At 40.0% G+C, this 14,212-nt stretch overlaps 1 protein-coding gene across 13 annotated transcripts in view; it reads left to right on the plus strand.

The window, feature by feature from the left end:
• Positions 1-14,212, plus strand: part of ESRRG (estrogen related receptor gamma) — a 508,248-nt gene that overhangs the window by 446,852 nt on the left and 47,184 nt on the right. For 12 of the 13 annotated variants that reach the window (XM_045861556.1, XM_045861545.1, XM_045861578.1 and 9 more), the window contains 2 exons: positions 3,822-3,932; positions 7,519-7,680. In XM_045861556.1, coding sequence (XP_045717512.1) covers positions 3,822-3,932; positions 7,519-7,680 — 273 coding nt within the window. The remainder of the gene's footprint in view (positions 1-3,821; positions 3,933-7,518; positions 7,681-14,212) is intronic. The other variant, XM_045861620.1, reaches the window with a different exon arrangement.

Consider the following 14,212-nt stretch of genomic DNA (forward strand, 5'->3'; position numbering starts at 1 on the left):
GAAGCCTGTGGATAGGCACCGCCCCCTCCACCGTGGGTTAAACCGGTACGCTGGTCAGGACATTGTCCCCAAGGAGAACCCCTTCAGAGGCGGCCACTAGACTTCCACTGCGGTGTTTGATACTTCCCAGCTGCCTTCGCTTCTTTTCCTGCATTTCTTCCCCCTCTGTTCATGGCGGTTCCCTCACAGAAATCTCAGAGAGTTCAAGGGTGCTGCTAGGTACTTCAAGGAGGGAGGTGTCCTCCACTGGGAAAGGGAGCTACGGCAGCAGGAAGACACAACGGTGGAGGAGAAAGTCCCCATCTTCCTCACCTTGCTGTCCAAGAAGTCTTGCTTTTTTCCAGTCTGCTCCTGGTGCTCAATTACAAGCCTCTTTTGATAACAATTATTTAATACTGTTGCATTAGTAAGTTAACTTCATTCTCCTTTAAAAGTGATCTTTACTTGAATATGACTATTTGCATTGTTCTTAAGTATTCCCGGGGTCTTTGTTATTCATGTGTTTGGCAAACCTTTGTTTGGGAGGAGCATTGTCAAAGGCGTGTTTTTAATTGGGGAAAGTAGACTGGGGTATCCTGTGTAGTTCTCTGAAGGGAAAATTTTTATTATCCTATGAAATGCCTTTGACTTCCTGCTATTAAAAATGTGAAAAATACTTTTGCCTTTGGACTCTATCATATAAAAATTTGCACTTGGGCATAAAATGTAGACTTAAAATGAGCTGACCTAAGAAGGCCTCGTGCTGAACTGCTTTGCTGCTTTTGGAGTTTATTTGCCTCCCAGCATATTTTCCCCCTCCCTGTCCTGTTCTTGCTCTCCCAATTTTGTAAATTCTGACAATGTATGAGATTTGCAATTCCCTTGTGGCCACATAGGCGCACGCAGCGTTTGAAAGAAGCAGCAATGTGAAATGTACCACTTGGTAGGTAATGCCAACTAGTAACATCTTTTAGGAAAAAAATAAAAAAGACAATGGCAGTCTCCACGTGAACAGAAAGTCTAGTTGCCTAATTAACTTCAAATCCTGTCAAACATCGAACATTGTGGGTATCTTATTTTCTGGGAGAAAGCTTTTTTCCAAACTTTTTAAAAACTGGCCTACGAGTGAAGTCAAAACAGAAATTGTTGGCATTTAAGGGTGTAAAGATATAAAGAAGCAGCCTGTGTCAGCTTCAGTGGGAATGTTTGGATTAGACTAGTGTTTATTTATGGAAGATCTGGATTTCTGAGATCCTGGTGGTAAATATTGTTATTTTTTGTTTCCTTCTGCTAAAATCATTAGAGACTTCTACATCATGTATCAGGCTACTAGGATAATTATCCATTCTCTACTCAAATTTGTGTCATGTGCTCATAGGTAGACTCAGGAAAAGCATCCTTTTGGATGGAATTGGTGTGAATTTCTGTGTCTATCCTAAAAGAATCACCTATGTAAATGATACAGTTAGTGACAGGGATGAGCAGTAAATAGAATGGGATACCAAATATTTCTATAAATCACTTAGACATTGAGTAGTATCATTATTTGAATTGCATTTTTTCAGTTATCTTACCAGTCTGTCAGACCTCAAATCTGTTTACCTGCAGAACTAAGGCAGGGTAGATTTTCGAACTCCATGGGGACAGATTTTCAATAAATGATCAAAATATATTTAAGTAAAATAATATAGCCATACTTCAATAAAATCATGATATAGTGACAACTTTCTTATTTTTCTTGGCATTTTAAGGTTTATAAAATATTTTAATAACACATGTATAATATCCAGAGATAGTAATATAATATTAGATCATTACAGAAAAACATTGGGGTAGATGTTGTCTTTCTACCCACCTTATATTTAAAAAAGCAAATAAATTAAGGAACACATCGAAGCTTACTGAGCCGGTTAACAAAAGAGTCATTAAAAACCTCAACCATTCTGACATACAAATTATGCTTTATTTTTTTAAGCATATTCCTCATATACTACTTAGGAATAATTTGTTATGTTATTGCATATTGCCTTTTTGTTCATGCAGTATTATTTTCAGTGAATACTTAGTATACCTAATTTATTTGTTTTTTTAAATATTTATTTGTGTAAACCTATTAAATTATTCTTGAAGTTATCTCCTGATTTTATGTAAACTCTGCTTTGATGTTTCAGCATGACGTGACATTTCAGGATTTATTTAGAGACCAGTGTATGTTTGTGTGTTTCACTAAAAGTTATCAACTCTTAAAGTACTATCTATTATTGAGATAATATGGGAAATTGCATTTTTCTTTTTTTTGTGAGTCAATAATAATCCTTACCACTTGAGCATATATATATATATACTCTCTCTCTATATATGTATATATAGATGGATATAGATATAGGCAGATATATAGATATATATATAGAAAGAGAGAGATATCTATATAGATATATAGACAGAGATATAGAGATAGATATATATATATAGAGAGAGAGAGAGAGTGTCACCTTTAGGATTCAGATGGAGATAGTATCAGCCTTTCCCAATCTGTTGCCTGTACTTCCTGTGCCTCAGATGACGCATGACTCACATGTCACGTGATATTAATAGTATGCCAAAAACTGGACCCTTAGCTAAATTGGCCTGCCGACGTGGCAGGGGCTACATCTCCCTCAGAGAAGTTTACCGAGACCATTTGCATATTAAAGACTCAGAGAGATCGTTCAGTAAAATAATAATACTGATGACGCTATTAAACCAAATCTATTTTGCACAGTTTGAAAAATGCCAAAATATGTGCAATGCATTACTTAGCTGATTTTATTAACAGATAATGTACTGTTTCAGAAATTAAGGTACAACCTTAATACCACAAAAAGAAGCTCTCACCTCATTCTTCCTTCCAAGTAGTCTGGTCTGTCTTTGGTGAAGGTTATTCGGTTCTGTTCTGAACTTAAAAATTGCACCCCAGAAACCAGCTTGTTAACAAGGTCTTCCACACCACTCCCCCAGATAAAGGAAACAATATTTTAACTCCTTTCTTTCTGTTTTTCCTCTTTCCTTGATCTTTTAAATCTGTTGCCCACACAAACTCATTGAATCTTGACACAACCCATCACTCTTTGGGAGAAGTTGTTACTCAAGTCCACCTCGTTTTGCCTTCTGCCTGACTTCGCCCTTCAGCTCTGAGCTACTCACACACCCCTTCTTTGACATCTTAGCTTGGAAGCTTTAAGGGAGCTCCTCTTTCTATCCTGTGTGCAGTCCAAACCTACTCCCAGTTTTCTCTCATTTGAAAGAAAATACAGGTGTGTGCCAACGTGAAAGTTCTCTTTCTGAGACATGTTAATACAGGGTCATGATAATATGGAACACTCCTTGCATCTCACCTCTGCAGCATGAAGGTGCTTTTAAGACAGCCCAATTCACAGGTCTATATGGAATCCTCTGGTAGATGCCAGGCATGGATAGCTGGTCAACTGGTCTACCTAAGCCTACACAATGGGCTTTCAGAGTAAACTGATAGGGAGAATGCCAATTGCCATTGTCTTTCACTTCAGAAACAGTCTCTTTGCATTAATTCATATGAAACCATGCTTTTTCTTTGATGTGTAAATGTGACTTTGATGGTCTGACCAAAGATGTCTACCAGGTTTATTATTCTGTGCCAGATTCGGTTTCCAGCCACTGCCCTTGTTGGGTTCACCACCACTTTTTTTTCTACATCCCTCTAATACCACTGGACCATGCCTCTCCTCTCTGTCTCCCCAGCACCTATGGGTGATGCTCTCTCTGTACTGAATTGGTTTGAAAGGTATCTACCTCAATAGTAAGCCGGCGACTGTCTCTGCCCACAGGAGTACGTCTTGACAGAGTGCGTGGAGGTCGGCAGAAGTACAAGCGCAGAATAGACGCGGAGAACAGCCCATACCTGAACCCTCAGCTGGTTCAGCCAGCCAAAAAGCCATGTAAGTACAGCCCAGGCATCTGGTTTCCTCACACACAGTCACCCCCGCTAGTTGGCTGTGGTTCCATCAGTTCTGGCATGCGGGTCCCTACCAACTCCAAGGGCGCCTGTCTTTGTTGAGGGGGCAGCATGGCTCTGTTCACGAAGATGGCCTTTGAGGCAGCAACTCAGCTAATTATCTGTCCTCGGGTTTTCCCTCCCCCCCCCCCCCCCCGCACCTTGATTCACCTAGTCATTGTGTGGAAGCCGAAGCATATTAAGGCATAGTTTATATCGTGCGGATTTCACATTTACTGGTTATCTTGATTTTCAGAGGTACATAAAATGGATCATACTGCGATCATTAGTTCATTGGAGCTGTTCGTTTCAGATTTCACAAGAAAGTGATTTTTGTAGTTTTCACTAACTAAATGAGTTTGACTGCTCAACCTCCCAATGAAAATACATTAGGAGCCTCATTAATTTGGAGCTAGAGAAGGTGAACACGCAAGCCTAGCAATAGACTAAAACAAGAATGTGCCCCACTAATGACAAGCATAGGTTGATGGTTCCGTCTCAGGTGCCCTGATGGGCCTTATGAGTTGTGTTTAAAGAGCCCACCGTTTCAGAATGCCGGGTTACAGTGCGAAAGGGTGATGGCATGTTGCTAAAATGCAAGCCCCGTTCTCTTTGCCATTAACTAAAAAGAGCTGGAATATAGATCGAGGCAATAACTGTATCCCATTTTCTGTTAAATCAGTTCACAGCTGTAGTGCAACAGACCTCGCATTTTAGGGTGTTTATGCAAAGAGTTTGTATTAGGCACGGAGAAGTGCTCTGGTGGAGACAGCTCCCGTTTTGAGCTGTCTTGGTCTCGGAAGGCACAATGAGCGCTCACCAGAGGAAACCACATCGACAGCAGTTCTAGAAAAGACTCAGGATTTTGCCTGTCCCCCTGCCAACCCCCCCACCCCCCCAAAGCTGCTTGCTTTCAAGGGAAGAGAAAGCATCCACTTCTAATTCGGATTCTCCAGGAGGGGTCGCTGCTGAGCACCATTCAGTGAGCATATGGGGATCCGTTAAATAAATAAAACAGACCCTGAACTGTAAACCAAAGGACATTTTAGCTATGTCAAAGGAAAAACAACCAGTTTTACATAAAATTAAAGCTTAAGTGAACATATGGCATAGTTTCCTTTTGCCTTTCCAAAAAACATTATGTTGATTACACCTTCAATTGTCCAATCTGGCATCATCTCCTCAGCCTGCAAAAGCGGTTTGGCATTCTGCAAATACAATCTAGGACTGCATTAAGCAGATTTTGCACATTATAATAAAAATCTTTCTGATAATACAATAAAATGCAATAAACACTAATGCTTAATTTCATCAGAGGTTTCGTTTTCCTGGACTCAGTAATACACAGAGTGCCCATTTTTCATTCAGTTTATGCAAACATTGACTAAACCATTGATAATTTCCCCTCCTGGGAGAAAAACGCGCACCAGCCCATGATGGAGGAATGTCGATGGTTTTCTGTGTGAACCTGAGAAATTGGGAAGTGGCTTGTCAAGTACCTTTAAGAAGATTACAGCAATTTCAGGGAGCTTCCTGCGTCTGAGATAAAGAAGGCTCGTAATAAATCATTACTCATTATCTCAAGGCCTCTGTGTTAATTTTCCCGAGTCCTTCCAATTAGTGTGTTTTTGTAACAAACATTTATAAAACTTAATTTTCAGATCCTGTCAGATAGGTGCCAAGAGACAGTGCGCAGGCTTTGCACAGAAAGTGGCTGGGGGAGATTTCTGGGTCCTGACTGATTGTGGACGGCGGAAGCCCAGGCATGAGAATTGGGTTCTATTGATTCTAATTAGGGAAACATTAAATAAGATTTATCTGGAAACAGTGCTGCCGGCTATTCCGTTATCTGAATGATGGGAATTTCCAAGCTTCCACCAAATTTCTCTGACCCAGGCACTTGGGTGAAACATTTCCCTGTACTAAATAAGAAATGGGATCAGGATTCCCTTCAGTGACATGTCTGTGCCCTTTCTCATTGCATTTTCTGCTAATCCTGAGCATCTAGTGGTTGCTGACAGGTTTCGTAGCATCCGCAGAGTGATGGGCACTGCAACTTTCTCACAAGTAGCTGAAAACACAGGTGTTGTTTCTATAGTGAGTCCAGGACACAAATGGCATTCTCTGCTGATCCTGCAAATTTAAAAGAGAGAATCTCTATTTACCTTTAATTTTTCACTAGAAAAATATGACATTGGGGAATATTTTCTCCCAAATTTGCAGTTTAATGATAATTGAATATTCTGCCAATGAATGGTTATCTGTTGATTGTTTGCAATAAATATTGTTCCTCTGGCAGCCATAATAATAACATTTTAAATTATGTCAGGAAAAAATGCTAATTACAGTTTGCATAACGCTCTTTGTTATTGTGTTAAATGAGATTGAAAGAATGCTGTGTTTTCAATTCTAAGGTATAGGAAGTCTTTCCATTTAGGGTAAAATGTTACAAACTTACAAAAAAATGATCTAGTCAACACTGAGGCAACTTCCCTTTGCTCACAAAAATCCCACTTAATGCCCTAGTTTTCTAGAGTGATAGCACATAGAACGTTGAAATATTTGGGTTCATCCTTACCCATGTCTATGTCCTCACTTAGCAGAAAATCTAAAGCTACACAGAGAAATTGGAAACAGGGCCACAAGAACAATCATTCCGTTAGCAAGGCTTTACAGCCCCTGCCATAAACCCTCACATGCCCCTGAGCAGTAAAACACATTTGATGTGGTGCTTTTCATTCGTCTCTAGTGCTTATTTTATGAAGGTTTTTAAAAACATCTATCACAAATTTCAGACAGCTACATCTGAACCAGAGAATGAACTAAAGACAACAGATGAAAATAGAGGATTTTGAATTGAGCACTCCGAAGAGAAAACGCTGTAACATTTAAGTAGGAGTGTTTTTCTGGACACGGACACTAGCTACATTTGGAAGATTGGCTGGGTGTGCGGGGAGAGGAGAAAAGAAAAGAAAACCCCACAGACATAGAGTTATACAGTCCGTAACTCACCCAGGCAGAAGCACTCTGACCTTTGCTCTTCTTTAAAGGAATTAAGACAATTAATGACTTACATGCCCATTATGGCTGTGGGCCGTAGTTCTTTGTCTTCCACATTATATTCTAGATTTCAGTGGTTTAGCGTGATTTTTTTAAAGCTGTTGTATACTATTTAATCTGCTTCCCCAAATCCCACTTGAGAATCAAAACGCAAACCCAGAGAGCATCTAACTTCTCTTATCTGTCCGCTAAAAAGCATTTCCATTCTAGAACAAATGCCTCATTCCCCACAAGGGCAGGTACAGCACGGAAGAAGAAAGGAATGAATTCCGCTACGACTGCAGCGGCGTGCGTCTTGCGATCCGTTTGCCCGAACCCTGTTTAATATGCCCATATTGACCTACAAGGAAAATATGTTGGGTTTGTGGTGGGCGATCCGGATGATTTTTCAAAACACAGCATGCTTGGAGGTTTGTTAAAAGAAGGATGATGCTACAGTGATCTTGTAGTGCTCTGGTCTGATCCCGCAGATAACAAGATTGTTTCACATTTGTTGGTGGCTGAACCGGAGAAGATCTATGCCATGCCTGACCCCACTGTCCCCGACAGTGACATCAAAGCCCTCACAACACTGTGTGACCTGGCCGACCGGGAGCTGGTGGTTATCATCGGCTGGGCGAAGCATATTCCAGGTACCGTTTCTGAAAAAAAAAAAAGGAAAGAAAGAAAGAAAAAGAAAAGGTTGCAGTTAATTCCCTCAGTTGTATATGTACACTTAGGAAAGTTCAAAATTTTCTCATTAGGATTTTTGTCGACCTTGACATTTGTTTTTATTGAATATCCTACTTAATTTGAGCTTTGCTGATCTTCATAGAACCGTAAACCTTTTTATATCTGTAACAATTTGAACTCTTGTTAATTATTTTTCTCATATATGAAGGTACTATGCTAATATATGATAAAACAAATATAATTTTAAAAAAATTTTCTTTATGCCTTTCAAAATTCTGAGCTTTCTCCTAAGGAAATGCTTTTACCTTTTCTTTTCATGTTCAGCAGTGTTTTTGCTAACAGTAGTCTACTGTACTATTTTTTGTCTTTTAAGAATAATACATTTTGTTGTTCACGGTGGCTATTTATGGTACACTATTTATTCATATACTATTCGTATTCACAAGCTTTACTTTGGTTTGCAATTGTATATTTACCATGAATTTATACAAAAATTAGGAAAAGAAATGTTACATTGACATCAGAAATGTTTTCATATGGTAACTTAAAAGCAGAATTCCAAATAGCCTGTTATCTTTCTTTACTGACCCATCCTGTAATATCAAACCTATGCCTAATCACAAGTTTTTGAGAATTTTAGTAGTCTAGAATTATCATGTGTTGTTTATTTGAACTCCAATCTTCAAATAGCTTTTCAGCAAGTGTTTGAATGATGAGCAATGTTTTTCTGGTACAGTTAACTTATTTCTGTCTCCTTAAACTAGTTTGTCTTTATACTTTGAATGCTACAGTAATTTCTTTAATCAAATTGATGGAAGTCCCTTTCCCAGCCCACACTGAAACCAATTTATTGGTCATGATACGCCAGCTATGTTGCTAACAGTCGTAACGAACTGTCAGGCGATATCGCAGTGAAGCTAATTTGAAGTCATTAGGTGTGCAGCGTTCGGGCGACAATTTGTTACAGTGGTTAGGAACACAGCTGACATTTCTGAATGGCTTTGTTCGGTGCCGTTCTAGAGGAGGCCAAGCCAATTGTAAACTAATTTAAACATCACTCTGTATTATACCAGCTACTTTGTCTTACACTGTTTGCTAATAAAGCACCCCAAATTAAGTCAAAACTAGTTAAATAGGTGAGCTGGAGTGTGTGTTTCAGACTACACCTACACAAGGGTCACTGTGCATACAACACGTAGGAGAATTGGATCAGACGGATAGTTGACGTTGCATTGGGAATGTGTTCGCATCTACACGACTCTTAGAAAAAAGCAAAAAGAAAAGGATGTGCCACAGGAGGTTGAGATGTTTGTGGGTGGTAGCAGCGGTGGTGCCCAGAATTTGCATGAGTGATAAATGTACACTTACCAGGAAGGAGAGTGTTGGGAAGGGTTTTAGAGCCGAGAGAAACAAAACTGACGTTTGTTTTTATGCCAGAGTCATTTGTGTTTATATATTTTATCATTTTATATACACACACATTCCCATATTTAAAGCACCATTATTCTTCATGACTCTAGCCCGGGGTCTCCCAGCCTTGACACTATTCATATCTGGAACCACATTATCCTCTGTTGCGGGGGCCGTCCTGTTCATGGGGAGATGTTTAGCGGCATCCTTTGCTTCTACCCACTCGCACCCTTGAGTTACGACGCACCAAGGCATCTTCAGACATTGCCAAATGTCCCCTAGAGGGCAAAGTCGTGCCCGTCCCCAACTGAGAATCGTTGCTTTAACCCAAGAATCGGTTACTGTTATCCTTAACTCCTAGGCAGGGAGGCCTGGCGCAGGGGGAGGTGAAAATGCACACACGGGTTCACACATGCGTCCAGTGCCTTCAAAGCGCGTATTCAGCACTGCCTCCTGGAGTCAAATTGGGATATTTTCCTGTCCTCATTGGTTGCACTTGAAAGAACTGTTTCGAAATAATACTGATGATATTGTTATTAATAACAACAGCATGGGGGCTTTGTCACTATGACTCCAAGACCTCCGTCACGTCAGAGAACCCTCCCCCAGTTCTCGCTGGTTTAAGGGATTTGTTAGCCAGTATTTTGATGCTGGACAGACATCGCATAATAAGGACCAATAACACTCAACACCTCCTTCCAGCGTTCTCTGCAAAGAAAAAGTCAGTAGTGAATTTGTGGGTCCAGTTGTGCATCGAAGTAGCAATGTCAGCTTACAAAAGAACCTGTCAGCGTAAAGGGGCTCCAGTGACTTTTGTGAAGGCAGTAACTTTAAATAACTATGAGTAACGGCAGTGCCAGTGGTGGAAACAATTACTATGTGATTATGTGTTCAGTCTTAAACTGAGGCTTAGAATTGGTGAGGACTGACGTTCCTCTCTGTCTATAGAGAGTGCCAGCACAGGTCACTGCGGAGTGATGACTCACAGCTCTGGATTTTGTGACACCCTGAGGGTGTTTTAAATGACTGCAAGGAGTATCCTGGCTTTTCAGAAAGGGATTAGCAAAGCAAGGATTAACTGAAATTCTTTTTACCAGTTTAGCATTAAGTGTGCCATGCCAAGTTTGGAGTTAGAAGGATGCTCTGCTTTCGGAGTGCTGGTATACCCCGGGTTCAGGGACTCGGGCCCAGCAGCAATACGCAGTATGGGAGAGGGGGTGCAAAGGCAAAGAGAAAGATTAAAGTCACATTTCTGCCTTGATAAAAGTCAAATCGAGCTCTTGATCACAGGACCCAGACCTGATAACCGGGGTCAGAGCTGGAATTTAAGCCAAATCAGAACTGAGATTTCATGTCTTCGTCGTCGCTTCAAAACTCTTTGTTTCCTAACACTAGCGAAACCTTTTCTTTTAATATTACTAAACTTTAAGCCTTTGCTCTCTTTGTTTATCCTGTTCCCAGTTTGTGTAATACCGTGCACGCGCGGGTGCACACACACACACACACACAGACACCCACACACATGTTTTAAAAATCAGGTTTACCATCTACGATAAGATCAGCAATCTTTCTGCACTGTTGGGAATGTACTATTTCGTATATTTGCCTTTGCTCCATAAAAAAGTGAAGAATCCAACAGAAAAATATTGAAAAATACATATGGAGGGGGCCTTTGTTATCAGTAAATAGAATTAGTTGGCTTACTTGAATAAATCATAGAAATGGAAAAGTGGGTAGTTATGAAACATGACCATGCTTTATCTCGAGGGAAAAATAGAAAGATCACAAGGGCTTTAGAAAATGCTTGACTCTCGCTGGAGGAGCACAGGGCACGAGAACAGATGATGGTGCCCTAATAGCCCTTCTTAAGAATGACAGGGCCTCGCCATTAGTATCCTTTTATATCCTTAGAAATTGCTCACGCCTCGCTTTTCTGGTTCCTATCTGCCTGCCTCTTTTTTATTTCTCTTTCAATTTCGTCCGCGCTCGGATAAGCGCATGCTAACACAATATGATTGAGCTGTAAAATGGAATGCTGTCGCCTCTAATCTCTTTTATGTAGATACGGAGGCTTGGCACACTCCACTTCCTTCTCTCGCCATTGTTGGCCTTTTTCAGAATGGGCCGCCGCGTCATGGAGTTGCCGTCGGATATCAGAGCTAGGTTTCACAGGCTGCGATAAGACGATTATCAGCCCGGCAGTCAGATCCATTATTGTTCTCGGGAGTTGATTAAAATATTATTATGGACTGTGCGACTTTGTTAGCGAAATGCGGAATGTGCTTAGTCAGACGGTGCTTAAAAAAGCATAACCCATATTAGCTGACCTATATAAGTGGCTTAAGGATATTTATGGATCTCGCCAGAGAGTTTACTTTAAAAGAATAGCAAGGCATTTGAACAATTAAGGGAGCAAATGCATTTTTAGACACTTTTGTACTTTAGCCAGTATGGCAAATTTTCAGGGAGGCCCGCTCGTTTTTAACATGACAAATGAAATAATTACCTACTGAAGAAGGAGTTCTCTTATTCAAGTTTGGGGCCTCTTGGTCACATTTTAAAAATCGTGTCTATTGTAATGACAGCAAACAAAAAACTCCTTACGCATTTGCCTCATACAAAGTGAAAGCAGGAACATTAAGCACCAAAAGAAAACCACACTGGAACATAGTATAATAAAACAGTCTGTACATTTAGTTAATCGTGTTAGAAATAGAAATCTAAAGAATAGAAGCTGGTATTTTCCATTTATGCTGAAACATATCATGTGAAAATGCTAGTTGAGGAATATATCAAAAATTACTCATTGATTTGACATTTTAAAATTTTCTCAACAGCAGCATTCCGACTTTTTCTAGAAATGACAGGACTCTGTAAAGAACGCGGATGAACTAGTTCTGCATTAGGATATAAATTTGTGGGAGAATAATTTTGAGCATTTGTTGCTAATAACACTGCTTAAAGATACATTTATTGTCCTAAAACAGTTTATGTAGAGATCAATTTTTATATATAATCCCCCAACCAAAGTTGTGGAAGATACGTTTTTGAAATTCCCATTGCTTATCTTAAACTGGTAGCACCATTAAAGGATTATGATATGTGCAAAAGCACCAAAAATGCAGTGGAAACAATGACCATAAGATTAAAATTCCATTTGTCAGAGAAAGCATGTTTCCATGTGTGTAAGTATGTGACTATGGTTTGAAGTGTAGGAAACAGGGCATCGTGGACTTAGATATATAAATAGCACCTACTACTCCATTTTGGATTTTTGGATGTTATCATTGGCACCTGATAAATTTCTTATCGATTAGGTGTTTTAATTTTTTTTTTACTTATTGATTCTAGTGAGAGGGAGGGAGGGAAAGAGAGCAAAAGGGAGAGAAAGAAACGTTGACTTGTTGTTTCATTTATTTATGCGTCCATTGGTGGTTTCTTGTATGTGCCCTGACTGGGGATCCAATCTGAAGCCCCAGCACGTCAGGATGATGTTCTAACCAACTGAGCTACCGGGCCAGGGCTTTATTGGTTAGTTGATATAAAAAAAAATGGCCCTGGCTGGTGTGGCTCAGAGGATTGAGTGCCAGCCTATGAACCCAAAGGTCACCAGTTCAAGTCCCACTCAGGGCACATGCCTGGGTTGCAGGCCAGGTCCCTGGTTGGGTCATGCAAAAAGCAACTAACTGATGTTTCTCTTGCACAATGATCTTTTTCTCCCACTCTTTCTCCCTTCATTCCCTTGTCTCTGGAAATAAATAAATAAGTAGATAGATAGATAAATACAAATATTTTTTAAATTACATAGCACAACATTGTTAATTGCCTCTGAGCTCCACATTCCACCCATCTTATAACCGGATTTACCATGTTTTGCCATGTATAATGCACACCCGTGTTTTGTGCGCATTATACACGCGATTGTTATACCCATGCTACGTAATTAGGGTACCCCTGTATAATGTGCATCCTTATTTTTCCCTCAAAAATTAGGGCAAAAATTATGTATTATGTATACACTGTGAAATACGTACTCATAATTTTAATTTCTACCCTCCTATGGAGGAATTAAAGCAATCGCAGCTTCTTTTCTTGGGATCAATTTTTCTCTTGTGCATACAAGTTAATGATTTCAGAGCTATGAAATAGTTGAGGTTTTTAGGTAAGTGGAGGAAATATAAATTTAAGACCACAGCCTCAGTACTTAATACTACTACTCAAGCTATGAGTACACTCAATTACCAAATATCTGGACGTTATATTTAGCATGCCTGCTAGTTGTATATCTGTGTACCTGTAGTTCTGGCACATAAAGTAAAATGATTCAGAAAGTACAATCAGAAAACCTCAGTTGCACTAGTTTAATAATTTTTTGTAAATTACTTAATTGCTGTAGCCATTACTTATATTATAAAAACCAAAAGAGGAAAAAGACACATGTAAGTTATACACATGAGCTATACATATAATTCATTTGCAAGAACACTAAACATAACATTGCTCAGTATTCACTTTAGTTTCCAAGATGCTGCTCATCGGTTGTCATTTTGGTGCGATGGACACCAAGTGACCCAAAGAGTTAGTGTCCACCAAAGCCGTTTCAAAAAGCATTCCGAGTAAATATGGACCGTAACAGGAAGGGAGTGAGCCTGTTAACCAGGAGGGGCAACGTGTGGATACTGCATCATTCTGCCCCAAATAATGTCGTCCATCCTCATTGGCCAAACCTAAAATAACGGAATGTTTCTTAGTTCCTGAAGCTACAACCGTGTTATGGAACTGGCAAGTTGGGAAATGTGTTGCGGGGGGAAAAAATCTGAAATATCTCCTAAGGACCCTTCTTGTCCCACAGCCACCCGGGCCAGAAAGGAAAAAGCATTAACCACCAAGCAAGTTGCCAGTTTCTTAGCCACAGACCTGGCTTCTAGAGCCACCCAGATGTTGTTAAAGACACTCCCAGAGATCGACCTTGATCACTCGGTGCCATTGTTTGTGTGACCTAAGTCGCCGTTCTGTCACCATGCTGAATTACCTGTGCTCTCGTGACCTCTATTCCAGCGCTGCTTCTGCTCAATTACGATA

The sequence above is a fragment of the Phyllostomus hastatus genome, unplaced genomic scaffold, assembly GCF_019186645.2.
Source record: "Phyllostomus hastatus isolate PE091 unplaced genomic scaffold, TTU_PhHast_1.1 phas_contig_148, whole genome shotgun sequence".
Taxonomy (NCBI): Eukaryota; Metazoa; Chordata; class Mammalia; order Chiroptera; family Phyllostomidae; genus Phyllostomus; species Phyllostomus hastatus.